At 40.2% G+C, this 16,446-nt stretch overlaps 1 protein-coding gene across 1 annotated transcript in view; it reads left to right on the top strand.

Moving 5' to 3' along the window:
* PLD5 (phospholipase D family member 5) overlaps nucleotides 1–15,817 on the top strand; it is a 191,482-nt gene extending 175,665 nt beyond the window's left edge. The window contains exons 6-10 of the mRNA XM_009981153.2: nucleotides 2,398–2,595; nucleotides 5,867–6,006; nucleotides 8,109–8,274; nucleotides 13,359–13,473; nucleotides 15,582–15,817. Of these exons, the coding sequence (XP_009979455.1) occupies nucleotides 2,398–2,595; nucleotides 5,867–6,006; nucleotides 8,109–8,274; nucleotides 13,359–13,473; nucleotides 15,582–15,817 (855 nt within the window). The remainder of the gene's footprint in view (nucleotides 1–2,397; nucleotides 2,596–5,866; nucleotides 6,007–8,108; nucleotides 8,275–13,358; nucleotides 13,474–15,581) is intronic.
* The last annotated feature ends 629 nt before the right edge of the window (nucleotides 15,818–16,446 follow it).

Below are 16,446 nucleotides of genomic sequence, written 5' to 3'. Positions count from 1 at the left end.
CTTTCCTGAGCTATTATAAAGCAAAGGAAGAGAGCATGCGTGCGGTTACACTTTGATTACAGGAGCCAGGCAATGTGTTTATAAATTAAATTCTGTCAACAGTTTAAGTACAAGGGATGTGCAATTAATGAAATCTCTGCCAAACCAAGACTTATGATGGCCAGGAGACATGTCTTTACTTAAATGGAGAAGTGAGACTGTGTCCGTAGAAGATTAAAGCATTTAATTGTACTATGATATCTGTATTTACTTGGACTATTTTTCCTCCTACTTTTTATCTGAGAATGTTGATGCTTGCAGAATACTTCTCATGAGAGAAGAGTGTCGTTATCTCCATTTTTACAGGTGAAGAAACTGACACCCAGAAATTTGGAGTACCCTAGGTGAGGTACCATACGATAGCAATGAGGGAGGTTAAGAACTCAAACGTTTTGTGTCCTAATTGGGTGTACTATAAACTGTGGATTTAATAGCACAGAAAATTTAGCTACTGAGAATTAAACACCTGCTTTTTCATCCTTTTATTTGAAGCTGGAGCGTCGTATCCCTTCTCCAGCAGAGAAATACCTTAAGTCCATTTCTTTCACCTTTTCCAGAACTCACAGAAAACAAATTGTTTCTGAAGTAAGAAACTGTCACTGGTAGCAGTGTGTGCTCTTATGCCACCCAGCAGAAAGGAAGCTTTTTTTGTAAGCAAAAGAATATAAAAATAATAAATAAATAAATCCCACCCCAGTCATGAGTAGAAAATCCTGGGTGACAACTACAACAAAAATGGTGCCTATGATAGACAGGTGTCACTTGCAAGTTGTATCTGTCTATAGGGGCATGGGGCTCTGACATGCACTGAATGTACAAACTCTGTTACAGTTTTCGCCCACTCCTGGTTTTGAAGATTTAGCTCATGTGCTTGCCTTTAAAAGAGTATTGTTAGGAATGGAGCAGATTCTCCTGGGAACCATGCTAAGGCACATGGAGAGCAAGGAGGTGGTGGGTGACAGCCAACATGGCTTCACCAAAGGCAGATCGTGCCTGACCAACTTGGTGGCCTTTTACGATGGGGTGACAGCATCGGTGGACAAGGGTCGACCAATGGATGTCATCTACCTGGACTTGTGCAAAGCTTTTGACACTGTCCCGCACGACATTCTTCTCTCTAAATTAGAGAGTCATGGGTTTGATGGATGGACCACTCGGTGGATAAGGAATTGGCTCAATGGCCGCACTCAGAGAGTAGTGGTCAACGGCTCAATGTCCAAGTGGAGACCGGTCACGAGTGGCGTCCCTCAGGGGTCCGTGTTGGGCCCGACCCTCTTCAACATCTTTGTCGGTGACGTGGACAGTGGCATGGAGTGCACCCTCAGCAAGTTCGCCGATGACACCAAGCTGTGTGGTGCCGTTGACACGCTGGAAGGGAGGGATGCCATCCAGAGGGACCTTGACAGGCTGGAGAGGTGGGCCCGTACCAACCTCATGAAGTTTAACCAGGCCAAATGCAAGGTCCTACATCTGGGTCGTGGCAATCCCAGGCATAAATACAGACTGGGTGGTGATTGGATCGAGAGCAGCCCTGAGGAGAAGGACTTGGGAGTACTGGTGGACGAGAAGCTCAATATGAGCCGGCAATGTGCTCTTGCGGCCCAGAAGGCCAACCGCCTCCTGGGCTGCATCAAGAGGAGTGTGGCCAGCAGGTCGAGGGAGGTGATTCTCCCCCTCTACTCTGCCCTTGTGAGACCTCACTTGGAGTACTGCGTCCAGTTCTGGAGCCCCCAACATAAGAAGGACATGGACCAGTTGGAGAGGGTCCAGAGGAGGGCCACGAAGATGATAAGAGGGCTGGAGCACCTTTCCTATGAGGACAGGCTGAAAGAGTTGGGGCTGTTCAGCCTGGAGAAGAGGAGGCTCCGGGGTGACCTTATAGCGGTCTTCCAGTACCTCAAGGGGGCCTACAGGAAAGATGGGGAGAGGCTGTTCAGGAGGGCCAGTTATGATAGGACAAGGGGTAATGGTTTTAAAATAGAGGGAGGTAGGTTCAGGTTGGATATTAGGAAAAAATTTTTTACTATGAGAGTGGTAGAACACTGGAACAGGTTGCCCAGAGAGGTGGTGGATGCTCCATCCCTGGAGACGTTCAAGGCCAGGTTGGACAAGGCCCTGAGCAACCTGATCTAGTTGGAGATATCCCTGTTCCTTGCAGGGGGGTTGGACTAGATGACCTTTGAAGGTCCCTTCCAGCCCTAACCATTCTATGATTCTATGATTCTATGAATGTTCTTGTAGTCCCCAGTGCTATGGCTGGGCTCCAGGCACACGTCTGGAAGGTGCCCCTCAGACACTTACATTCTTGCTGCACGCTTCCACAGATATCACTAACGATACAAACTTTTAATTTCACAGATGAAGGAACTTGGCGTCATTGTATACAACTGTAGCTGCCTGGTCCTGGATTTACAAAGGATATTTGCCCTGTATAGCTCTTTAAGATACAAGAATAAAATACCTCCGAGTTGGTCTAAGAGACTGTATGGAGTGTACGATACTCAGAATAAACTGACACTGCAGCTGAACGAGACAAAAGCAGAAGCTTTCGTGTCGGTAAGTTCTAAAACAAGTTGCACGGAGGGAGGGAGGGAGGGGAAGAACCTTATTTAACCCACCAGCGTCTTCAGAAAACAACAGGGAGGCCCTCCAAATTAGCTTATTTACACCAGTGGATAGAAGGCGAATGACTTGGAGTAAATGAACAGTTAATCAGACATCTAAAATGGTACAGAATAAGCCTGATATCAGAACTTGCTTTTTTATCGATGTTAATTTTATAAGGATTAATCCTCTTCACCCTATTTGATTGAAAGCATTCATACTTCTATATAATATTATCTACTTCAGCTTTACTTTTAAATGACATTTTAAAACTTCTAAAATTCAAGCAGCAATCCCCATGGAAGCAGTGTCTTTGTGTCTTTAATGGGAAGAAATGGAGGAGTCCTTCATCTCAGCAGTGATGTAGCAAAACTGGAAAAAAGTACAGAGAGATAGAGATGATGAAAGATGGAGTATCTCTCATTTTGGAGATAATTACGTGAGTCAAAAAAAGAAAACAAAAACGTTCAAATTCAAGAATATAATGAAGTTGGCAAGAGTTATTTACCGTTCTGTATAAAACTAGAGGCAAAAAGTCATTGCTTTATAGCCAGTTATGTCTAAAATAACACAAGGCATGTAGCACACTATTAAGTTGTACAGCCACCATGCAGATGAGTGGTTATATAGGGCAGGGTTTACCTTCACCTGCTGGGAGCCACACAACATTCACGTGTCCAGGATTTTTCAGACTTCTACAATCAGTGGGAAGAGTTATTCTGGAGTGAAAATCTGGGTTGCCCAAGACAGCCAGAGTTAATAACCGTCTGAAGAGACATGTGCTTCCATTGATTCTGGAGAGTCTTAAGGACTAGCTTAAATTAGAGACTGACTTTTGGACAGTCAGCTAAGGAGCTGTGAAATGGACTCCTACTCCCTTCTAACCAGCCTGTAAGAAATGGAGAAATCCTGCTGAAAGCCAGTCCTGGAGGGGCACACATTGATGAAAGCTTGGCAAGGCCAACTTTAAGGAATGTGGGATGCTAGACAAAGACAAGCGGAGAGGCTCTACAAAAATTGCTCTTCTGCAGTTTGCAGAATGTTGACTTCCTCCCCATGATTTGAATTCTCCTTTTGTGTGGGCAACAAAGGCCTCTACTCTTGAAATTCCACTTCAGAAGACAAAAGGAAGGAGTCACTGATACCCCAGAAGCTCAGATCAGTGAAGTCCAACTCTCAAGAGCTACCTGAATTTGTAGCCACAGTCAGTTGGGCTGGCTCTTCCTTTCTGAAGAAAGGCTTTTCAAGAAATTTCTCACCTACTAGCAAATTCTCAATGTTTGCTAGCATGTCCTTATAAAAGACAGTCCTGGACTTGCACTGGACTGGTTTGGTGGAACCAAGTGTTAACATTGCTGCCTGTTCCTGAACTAGTGGTAAGAAGGAAGTCTCCACAAGTCCAGCAGCTTGCTTATTGCCACTGCTGCCCTGCCTGTGGGCAGGGGTGGTGGTGCTGCCCTTGCCCAGTGCTGCACTGCTCCCTCCCCCAGCCCTGCCTTGCCTCCCTTTCAGTCTGGCACGGCACATCCCCCAGAGCAGGGGCATGGCAAGGTACTGTGGCCCAGTGAGAACACAGGCCTGTTTCTGGTGGGTGAAGAGAAGTATCAAATGGGTGTTTGATCAGAACAGCAAGTGCTAATGCTGATAAAAGTACTACAATATTTTATGACCGCAGCAGGGGTCAGCTGTGCTGCGGGCTAACAAGTGGAACACCCAAACACAAGTGTTACAGTGAGAGCTTTAGCAGAAATTTTTCTTCTATCTTCTACATGTCTGTCATTTTCTGGTCTTTCTATTGAACACATCTGAAAAAGACAATGCATAAGAATTCCATTCTTTAGCGGTTCTGTAACTTAAAACTTCTATTCAAGAAAATAGTAAGAGTGTAAGAATAAAATCTCAGTGCAATAGCCTCTTAAAAGTTTCAGATAATAGATATAAATTATGCTTAACAAACTCACTTTACACTTTTTCTTCAGAAGAAATTCTTTGAAAACGTATTTCACTTTCAATGTTTGTGCTGTATAAAACAACAAGCATAACACAAAGTCATTGGATTTTTTTGTTATACTCAGGAATCATGGCTATAGTGTTGCTTAGCAACAAAATCATCTTCCAGGCTGGCTGATACATAAGAGGTTTTGGTTGTTTTTCTTAGTGTTCAGGAATGGATCTGGAATATTGGTCTTGAAATCTTGCTACGGTTGATTTTCTAGTATTTTCTGAACTTAGTTGTAGTAAATTCTTAAGAACATCAGTCAATGATTAAGAAACCACTGTGATAGGCATTGTATTGCAAGAAAAACACTAATCAAAACCCCAGGATCTGTCGCTAAAGAAAACATACTAATCTAGAGGTCAGAAGCAACCCAAGCAGATAAGAAAGGTGAGAAGGCGATACAGCAGCAGGAAGGCAGCGATCTGGCAGGGCCAGCTGTTACAAAAATGGCAAGGGGCACCTGCTCTTGCTCTATAAAGTGCCTTTAACAGCCCCTACTCCCAGGAACTGTGTTGTGGCCTGCGAGCAACTTGGCAGGTGGCTCCGCTTCCCTCTCCCTGCTCGGGCAGAAGAGCAGAAAGTCCTGGGCCTCTATCTTGCCATGGATGGGCGATTCCTGCTGACTTGGCCTTGCTGATGGACACGTTTGACACCCCTACGTACAAGGCAGAAAGGCTGAAATCTGGGCTTCCCACTTACTGGCTCAGTACCAGGTAAAGAGTTAATTTATACCTGAAGCCAGGTTTTAAAGATAAGTTTCTTGCAAAAACTGCAACATCTCCCTGCAACAGCGACTGAGCAAATGGTGACTTTACGTGGAACTTCAAACAGAACTGACGTAATAGACTTAATGACTGGTCACAAGTGATGGATCAGGCTCTCATGGCAAGAACACAGATATTACTCCGTCTAATAGTAACCAGTCCTGGGACTCTCTGGAACAAAATCCTCTGAAACATAACTTCAACTAGAGCTTCTTTTATGACAGCGGGTGTTTTGAAATTTGTGCCTTCTGCATTTTACCCACAGTTACATCTAAATGGTGAGGCTTTCAAGGGGAAATTGCTCTCCCTGGTACCTTTGAGTATTCTAGCAGGGCAGTTGAAGGTATCAGTTAATATTCTCTACTAAAATAAAGGGTGCTATTTGCCATCTCAAGAATGAGGGGAAGATAAAATAAATTACGTATTTTTAAATGACATATTTGAACTTTTCCCTTCACAGAATTCACCTAAACTCTTCTGCCCAAAGGACAGAGTCCTGGATATTGAAGCTATATACAGTGTTATCGATGATGCAAAACAGTTTGTATACATAGCTGTCATGGACTACCTGCCCATCGTCATTGACACCAACGCTAAACGGTGAGTCTCCATGTCCAGGACTAGCACGTTATCATAATGTCAGTAAGATCTGCTGGAGAAAATGAACCCACAGGAGATTAGTTACTACTGTGGACCAATTTCTTGGGGCCCAATTCTGCTCTTATTGAAATCAGTGAGAGTTCTGCCATTGACTTAAATGGGAGCAGAATTGGGACCTAAGAAGACATTTCAAGTTCTGGGTCCTAAGCTTTGGATCTGCTTATCGAAGGAGATCAGAAATTGTCTAGTCTGACCATCTGCAAGTGACTGGGACCCAGGAATACAAGAATCTGCTTATACATTAATCCTATTTCTTACACTGTTGTATTCACTACCTTGATACCACAGCTACTGGCACTTTATGAGTATCATATAGATATTCAACATAAGAGAGAGTACGTGTGTGTGTGTGAAGGGAGAAATAACATGTTCTGAGTTCTTGTATACAAGGTAGAAGATGTCATCTTTTTATTGAAATATACATATACATGAAAATTCCAAATTCAGCAAAGATTACATTTGCGTTATATCACATTTTGGTTGACTGAGAATTGCTAAAAACAAACAAAACCAAGTAATATTTAAACACACTGTTTGTATGGACCATTAAAAAGCACTCATGACCCAAAACTGGAGCCACAGTGCCATAAAACCATCCAACTCAGAAGGCAAGTATCCAGTGGTCCCTCCTACTCCTGATAATACTCACAATGAATGGAGCATCTAGTAAGGCTTGCCATGCTGTCCATGCACTTTATTTGAACACAGTTAAGCCAACCTAAACATGTGGTTATGTGCTTTATTTCCAGTTTTGCATAATCATAGATGTTTTGTTCAATTTTTTCAAAAAATAACTATCATTTCACTGATGTCAAGCATAAGCTGTTTCAAGTCTACAAGAGGGTTTTTCTGATAAACTCATTATGTACAGCCTCTATGGCAGTGAAAGAATCATGGGTAGTGCTGTAGGAACATTTCTCCTTTATTTTGGAAAGAATCTTAGCATGTAGAACCATTACAGTGTTGCAGTTGATGTTATCTCCTATACTCCTCCTTACTTTCTTCTCATGCTTAAAGAATTCAGAAATCTATTGGATTAGGGAAATCCAGGGAAGCCACCACCTATGTGACTTCTTCGACATTTTTCCTCGAGCATGGCTTTGTGTTTGAGGCACTGCTACAGCTTCCCTACCTTGTCAGCTGCCAGTTTTCACTTGTAAGATATTTTCTGGCACTGTAGAGCTCAGACTATTATATTATATTAGGCCAAACGCCTTGATGCTGCTGGAGTACAGAAAACATGCATTTTCTTTGTCCAATGCTCCCTGCCCTGCCCTGTTCCTACCAAAGGTCAGGAACACAGAGCCTAACCAGCAATTGTGAGAATAGCACCATGGAAGCCTCTATCCCATTCATGGCAGGACTTCTGCAGTCCTTATCAGGAAAAAAGGTAGCATCCTCCTTAAACAACCCATCTTCATCTGCTAATGAAGGGTGCAGGCACCCTGCACAGCAGTAGCTCTCCTTTTCCCAAGCAAGAAATTACAGAAGGCATTCCAGTCCCAGGCTGTACGATCCCAGTACAGAGGAAAGGAAGGATGGCAGTCAGGGAGGGATCTGGTGTTCCTGTTTCCTTACTTGTGTAACCAGTGAAAATCCTTCTTGTCCCTCCCTCCGGGCTGGGTAAGCAGCACCCTCTAGCTGTAGCTCATTGTGCCGGTTTTCTGGGACCACACCACAGGCAGTGAGTGACACAGGAGTAACTCTCCCAGCTACGGGCAGACGAGGTACCTGTATTTCGTGCAAGCGTTTTGGCAACTCTCCATGCACCTACACAGATGGAAGATGTGCTTAACCATCCACACCTCACTGTCCCCACAGTGACAGTTTTGGTGCAGGGCAGAATGACACAAAAAAGGATGCTGGCAAATCTGTTTAGTGAGAACCCCTTTAAATGAGAACAGCATTCCTTCAACAGATAGAAAATTAAATTTGCATGTGTTTTGTTTTCTCTATGATGTCTAGACCTGGCTGCATAAAAATCCGGGTTTTTCTGTTTGTTTGTTTAAGTTCTCTGAATATATTGTATTCTTTCTCCACAGGTACTGGCCATATTTAGATGGGAAGATAAGAGAAGCGTTAGTTTTACGAAGTATTAAAGTACGACTTCTCATAAGTTTCTCAAGAGACACAGATCCCCTTACTTTTAACTTTGTTTCATCTCTGAAAGCTATTTGCACTGAAGTTCCAAGCTGTAGTCTGAAAGTTGTAAGTATAATCCATATTGCTTTGAAATCTGAGATATTGCCCACCACTCAAAGAAAAAAAATCAAGAAAACTTCACAACTGAGAAGTCTTTTCTGTCAGTATCAAAGCCTTTGAATTTCATTAAATAACACAGGAAATGTAATATAATGAACTGAATTTATTCCTAGTAGTAACAGATGTAGAAATTAAGACAGAACAATAGAATGATGCGAAAAGGTAGTCTGTATGGTGGACAGCACATGTAAAACACCACATCTGGTCTTTCACAGCAAAGCCAACAGTGAACCACAGTCATATGTCTTGCTTATACTGCCTGATAAGAGTAAATGTGACTGCACAAAAATGTGTTTTAGTCTGGATTCATGTAAGCTCACTGTTCAGCTGCGTAAGCATCTTCTTTGCCCTTAGTCCAGTACAAAGTACAAGAAAAAATAATGAAGATTTTAGATTAAGTTCAGGCTACAAATTTAGAATTATGAAGACTAGAACAACCATTATCTGACCTCATTAGACACGCAATACAGGAAAGTGCAAAATACTGCATATGTTACATTTGTATTAGAGAGCAGAGTGTATGGTAAGTACTACTTCCAGTTTGATACAGTTCATTTTTATGAAATTGAAGCACACTGGAAATCAGCCATCTTGGATCAGTTCGTCTTGGATCAATTTCTTTTTTTCTTTTTTTTTTCCCCAGATAACTCTCTTAAATAATATGCTGAATTATTTTAACTTCTTAAATTGATAATCTGCTAAATAATTTTGGCTTTTTAAAATGGACAATTGTAAAAAACAAGTACTATTTGTGATATACACACTAAGTGGTATTTATGCATATCTAGAAACAGGGATTTTTGTTATAATGTACAATGTTATTACAAGTTTCCTAGGTAAGAGCAGCATAAAATGTGTTTTTAACTCAAAAAGCTCATACATGGCTGACACTGCTTAAGCCACTTCAATTTCAAATAACTTCTAGCTTGTTCTGTATTTATCATCAAAATTCTATTTATGTATTCTAAATTATTTTTTAAGTGGCACCTAATGCTCTACATACCCATATCCATTTCCATCTATTTACAGCAGGTAAAATCATTAGTACAGAATTTATCTTGTCAAGAACTAAATGCTAAAAGGAAAAAAAAATTCTAGACCTCTATTCTAGGTATATAGTCTAGCTAGAATATCTGCAGTTAGAAACTGCGTATATGACTTCCAGTAAATATTAGATTGCCCTGGATTTAAATAGTTGTAAACATACAACACACCTCACTTACCTCTGTGCTGTGCTTCAGGTGTTCCACACGCTGGGTCAGTCGCTGCCTTAAATCAGCCTTGGTTTGAGTAACACCCTGAGGCTCAGACTTTACTGGTATCGATTTGATTTTGGCTGAAACTGTGCCACAGACTTCATCACGAAGCACTCTTTTACTTCACAAAACATGTCAGAGAAGCAATTTTTTTAAAAACTGCATTTCTTTTGTATTCATCTGTTCCAGCCAGGATCAAAGTGAAACAAAACTGTGTGTGTATTGGGGAGAAGGAATAGCTAACAAGGTAAAAACTAAACTTAAACCATTTGAATTATTAGAAAAATTTGCTTTTCCTTTTGGTTCTGCTTTAGGTATGAGAAAATATAAAGTCAAACCAAAATCTATGCTGAAACTGCTGTCATGCAGACATGTGTTGTATGTGTTTATATACAAGAGCAATGAAAGTTTAAGAGAACCTTAAGTTACAGTTTCTGATTGAAATTATACTTAAAATTGCTAAGCTGGCCCAATACTACAATACTGTTCTGACAGAAATGGCACCCTCCCCCCCCCCCATTTCTCTTCTCTTAGGGATAATATATGAGTCCTACACAGTAACTTTTTTCTTCCATTTACCTTTTGATCCCTGTGATATGCCGTGTTGTGATTATTTTATTTTTTTTTCTGCTATGCCCAAGGAGAGACCAGTTTGGCTAGGAAGTTTCCGGGGAGTGCCCGTGGCTGGCTGCAGCAGCAGGGTACACTGTTTTGCCAATGGCAGCAGCCTGAGGCACACAGTTATCTCAGAGAAGGCTGTGCAGATGTAATTCCTCTGTTAGATGGGAATCTTGTCCTGGTTGCCCGTGGTCTTTGACCAGGCTAATGGAAGTTTTGGTATTGCCTAACTGCAAGTATGTAGTTAGGAAGAGGGCACTGCAAACCTGTTGGGCCCAGCAGTGTCCTGATCAAAACCAGCTGCCAACAGCTGTACATGTAATTTTTCAGTCTGCTATTGAGGTCAGAAAGGCAGGGACTGCACGACCTGCACGATTTTCTAGTTGCGAACGCTGAATTTTAACAGTCTATTCTACGTATAAGCAGGATTTTTTTTCTCTTTTGCCACAAAACTTCGACAATACCGGGCAATTAACATCATCAACGCAGTTAGAAAATGGTTAGTCCCTTATTATGCATTCCTCAGCATCTCACTTGGAGTACAGTTCACATAAGCGTTAATAATTTTTGGATTCAAGTGATTTGAGAGTGCAAACTCCATACAAGTACCCTGAAAAAAGGATCGTTGGGAAGGACTCATAAGGAAAAAGCTTTGTTTGAGGACTAAATAAAAGCTATAAGAACACAGCCGAATGTCAAGGAGTAAACCGCATACCAAACTGCTGCTCGTTCAGGGAGCTCTGTCCTATGCACGGAACCACATGTGGTCATGAAATTAAAGCTTGAATCATAAAGGGTGTAAACTCAAGGTGAAGAGCTCACCACTGTGCCTCTTGGGACTGTAATCCCAGTAACTCCTTAAGTTTTGTGTGCTTGAATCTGTAAATATGTCTTATGTGCAAGGATGCTCAGTCTCACTCTCGAAAGAGCAGTAAAAAGCAGCCAGCTCTGCTGGGTACAGTGCTGAACAGAGAATGTTACTGAAAGGCCCACAAAAAGTATGAACTAGGACAACTTTACACAGCTGGAGACCAGGAATGTGTGACATGGACCAGACATACATATCTACAGCACAAATGGTTCTTGAGTCTCCACATGAATCTATTTCTGAGCTGTGCAGGTGTATTCCTAAGGTAAGAGGAAGGAAAAATTGAATGTTTCATTAATTCTCAGAAAGCCAAAAATGCCTTATGAGTAAACGAAGTGTTATGAATTAACTATGAAACCTTTGCTCCTAAGCACTAATTTAATTTTAAAGCTCTAAACTCCTAAAATAAGGATGGAAAACATGAATGAAATGTCAGCAGAAGGTGGTGTATTATTAACAGAGTACTTCTGCTGAAGGCGGTGTTGGAGAATGTTAGGCTGTGCTACTTAATGACAGCGCTGGTTCACTTGCTCATCAACCATACGTTTGTGTATTCCGTTTGCGAGGGCAGATGGGTTTCCCTATTGGTAGCTGTATTGTCAAGGAGTTAATGGCTTCTCTGCTGTTGCTGGACAACACATTGCGTTTTCAAGCCTTTTATCTTTTCCTGCCTGAATCTGAAATTTTCTCTCTTACAAAGTTATTATACACACAGAACATCACTAACATATTATGTCTCAGTTCAGCATATCTGCTGAATCTATCCCAATTTGACAACTCTAAGCTTATATGATTACTATGCTTGACTATTTTTACATGTAGGTATGTAAATTTTTGCTAAATCTTGTAACACTAAGAAGAAGACAGCTTGTTATGTTTTGTTTCCTAGCGTTGGAAAGCGAAGGAGCCAGGTTGGATGGGGCTTTGAGCAATCTGATCTACTGGAAGGTGTCCCTGCCCATGGCAGGGGGTTGGAACTAGATGATCTTTAAAGTCCCTTCCAACCCAAACCATTCTGTGATTCCTGGTAATCAGTAGCAACACATTTTGTGCAAACCTAAAGTTTGAAACCTACCTATATCATCAGCTGGGTAAAGAATGCTTTATAAAACCAATTGCTTTATAAAACCAACTGCCTGTGTGCCATGCGTATACCCTTGTTTGATTTAATCAAACTACTGATGTAGTCCACCACAGAGATCACTACGTTTCAAGAACAAATTTGGTATGCTACAGGCTTTTCAAAGTAGTAAGACTATTCTGAAGGACATCTCCATAACCTAAAAGGATTCGTTCAAGGTTTGTATCAAAAAGAGCCCTGATTCAAGAGATGAATTTTGCATTGTGAAGAACAGACCCCCAAAGAATGATCAAGGAGTTTGGGGGGTGAGGGTTTTTAATACTGTTTTTCAACATCTTAAGTGGGTGCAATGTATAGCCAGTTACTTTCACCAGTAATATATTGTGAATTAGGTTTGTTCTGAGGATCTACACCATCACCTCAATTAAAGCTTCCCAGTCATGCAGTAAATATTTAATTTCTCCTTCATCATGTTATTCTCTACTTCTGATTTTAGAATCTGTGTCTAGCTATTAGTTTCCTTGATGAAACAAACAATACTTAAGAGTTGTACTGGAAATCTCATTTTTTGTCTGACACTGATACAGACAAGGAGTGCGTATAGCTCAAAAAAAATAATAAAATAAAAAAATCTAACTCAGACTTCACCGTTTAGGGTAAGACAGATGCATTTTCCTCTTGTTCTCTGGTAAATTTGGTATACCCATATCAGATTTAATCCTGAGAAGTTTCTGAAATCAGCAAGTTACCTGTTGGCAACTATGCAATGTGTAATATAAAGCTATTAATTCAGTGTTGGTGTGCCTGCCAATCCAGATCCTGAAGCAGACTTCAAACCCCAGTATCCCTTGAAGAATAAGGAAACGAGCTACAGAAAAGTTCCTGGCTCTTATCATGCAGAACACAAATATGGGGGGTTTGTTCATTTCATAGCCTTTATTACCTGGCACTGTATTGCTTTTAGTATGCGGTAGCCATATATTTGTATAGTTCAGAATGCCAAGGCATAGTGAGTATAACAACCTAGGAGAATTTAGAAAGAAATACAGTGTGTAGTGTTTCATTAAAATTAATGCTTGCCTACAAAAACTCAAGCTGTTCTGTAGCTCTAACTCATTTTCACTAAAGAGTAGAGAACAGACCATATTTTTTCTGTCTGTTATAGAACAGTTCTCATTAACCTCCACTCCATTCTGTTTTATGGCAGAAATTCTTTGACCTTGAGGAAGAGAGTGCATGCTTTCTTAAAGAACAGAAGAACACTTCCTTTCCTAAATTAAATCGTAACAAATATATGGTGACTGATGGAGCTGCATACATTGGTAAGTAACCACATCTCAAGAAATTCTAGATTGTAGCCAAAAGCCTGAAATAACACCCATTTGTAAATGAGGAATCTACAGCTGATATGCTTGTTAAGTTAAAATAATAGTCTTATTTTTTTGGAAACCTGGATGAAGACCGAGCTTTGAGCTCTTTCTCATTTAAAAACTTCTTTTTTCCCCATGAATCAGTTTCTCAAAAGCAACGTTCTGCATTCAGTATTTAAAAACAGACTGAAAACACAAATACAACACACTTTATGAAGAAGGAAAAAATTGGATTATTAACATATTCTCTTGTTCCTGCAATCCAGTGAAGATGGACTGTTCTCCGTTTCCCATGTTATTACTAAAGCTATAGTCAATCCTGGTAAATACTGTACAAATGCCTTTCAACCTCATCTTCTGAAGTCTTATTCCATTTACTGTGATGACATTTCAGACAACCTCCTTTTATTAACGTTAGGTACGTCTCTAATTGGTATTTTGGGTTAAAGGTGTATTTAAGTAAAGTCACTGTATGGCACCCAGCAAAAGCTCATTATCAGTCAAATGCCCATTGAATGCAGGCTAAAATCTACCTTTTAAAAATATCTGTCTGCTTAAGCTGTGCATGAGCTGCAGGATCAGAGAACTGCTATTGAATAAAATAGTAACTTATGAGATTTTATAAAGTCAAGAGAGAGAACATGCATTCTAATATGCTGCAGCTTGATACTTCAGTTGCCTACTTCCTCACCCTGACTTCTGCAAAGGGCTTAAAGCCAGTGGTCGCAGAGGCAGTGAGGGAGGGCAACGGCTGCAACCCAGAAGCATGCCCATGCACACATGAAGAATGGAGAATCCCAAGTAGTACAGAGATACAACTGAAAGCGACTCCTAAAAGCTCACCTTGATGGGCTCTGAACACACATACACACACCCTCCCCCCCACATACACATTCCCCTCTCAAGCTAATCAAATCTTATTTTTTTCACTTCAAATAATGCAGCATATCCCACTCTCATCTCCCAAATGTTTTGTGAACCCCCCCAATTCCTTTTATTTTTACTCCTTTTTAAATTCCTGTCACTAGCCAGATCAAATTTTGGTAACTTATACCTTGTTTACACAACATGGATTCTTAGCTGAGTTGGGGTTTTTTTTCCCATTGTCCTTACATCCTTAGATATCTATAAATAAAAGAAAGAAATAATCAGAGATGCATGAAAGTAATACAAATGCATGTTAAGGACATGATACATCTTCTGCTTGAAAGCATAGAAAGAAATGTCTCTTATGATGAAGCTTCAATTTACCATCCTTAACAACTTCAGAATTCTTAATATTTCCTGCTGAAGTAGCTGTAATGACACTGAAAGAAAGGGTATAAATTTCTCAGATACCTTCATGTTTTATGTATGTTCAGATATTGTTTTAAAAGATGACCTCTAGTAACAGCATTTTTTCTCCAAAATACTGAATGTGTTATAAATGTAGAACTTAAATAGTTTTAGTTCTAGTGAAATAAAAAGAAATAACTGAAACACTTGGTTTACCTGTTTTCCGTTAATCCAATTATCCTCTTTGCCTTGCAATCACCAGGATTTGAAATGCTCATTCATTACCTTAGGTGCTAATAACTGGCATAAACCAGTAAAACCTGCTTTTCTTTCCTGAAAGAGTATCTATCAAGGGGTAACCTGTAAAAGATCTATTGGTTTGGCTCAGCATAATGGAGCAACCACTCTCCTTCCCATCTACTTTAAATTGTTTATACAGAAAAAAATATTTTTTCATTCTTGGCACTGAAAGGCCGATGAGGAAGGTAAATGGAGTAATAATACAATATGCATGAAAGGAAGAGCAAGTTAGTTTTGAATAAATAGAAGAACCTGTTTTCACTTAATGAAGGACTAGAGCTCTTAAACTTCCAGAAGTGATCAGCACTACGCACTGGTACGTAATGGAGTTTCTTCTTTCCTGCTAGTATAGAAAACTTATTTCCGTCTCTGCCCGGATAGGCACTGGGGGAAATGACACTGTATCACGCTGCATTGCCTTCAGGGAGCTGGCTTGCTTTTCTGAATGTTAGAAACTCATTGTATATTCCTGCCTTTGCTCGTAGGTAATTTTGATTGGGTAGGAAATGCTTTTACGCAGAATGCTGGAGCTGGCCTTGTTATCAACCAAGCAGACGCGGGGAACAGCACAAGCATCATTAAGCAACTCAAGGCTGTTTTTGAAAGGGACTGGTACTCACATTATGCCAAAAGTTTACAACCAACAAAAATCCCAAACTGCTTTAATCACAAACTTAATAAAGCAACATCAAATAAGACTGCCATGAGCAATGTGAACTAGAAAGACTATTTTACTGTTTGGTATGGCAATGAAGAATTACATTGGGGTGTAACCTTCTTTCATATTTACAGACAAAAGACTCAAAGAAAAAGCAAAAAAAAAAAAGTTTGGTTTGGGGGGGTGTTTTTAGGAAAAAGCACACTTATATAAAAACTGTCTAAACTATATTCTCTATATTGAATTATTTAAGACTTTCAAATTTGTTACTTCTGACACTGAATGTCATTTCTCCTTCCACGTTAATTTGATGTTCCGCGTTTGAATTTAACAGCATGTGTCAATTTTTCTGTTTCAGTTTTAGGACTTTCTGTAATTGCCATCCTGGCTAGAATGAACCTTGAGGCAAAACCAAGATTCAAGCTATGAAATGGCATCCTAAGATCAGTTATTATTGACATACAAGTAGATGGTAGGTTTACTGTATTAGAAAACATAAAGGAATAAGCAAACTTTCACCCATATAAATCATTCCCTTTAAATAAATACCCAGTCATACAAATTCTTCCTAGTTTTGAGCATTTAGTTGAGTATCACTGTTCCATGTCTTCTAACTAGCCTTAAAATACATTAGAGTTACATGATTGGCAATTCATTCATCTCCTAAAAGTATGAGAAGGTTTTGAGGGATT

Source organism: Tauraco erythrolophus, chromosome 2 (genome assembly GCF_009769465.1).
Source record: "Tauraco erythrolophus isolate bTauEry1 chromosome 2, bTauEry1.pri, whole genome shotgun sequence".
NCBI lineage: Eukaryota > Metazoa > Chordata > Aves > Musophagiformes > Musophagidae > Tauraco > Tauraco erythrolophus.
The sequence above is the reverse complement of the archived record's forward strand: the minus strand, read 5'-3'. Positions and strand labels throughout refer to the sequence as shown.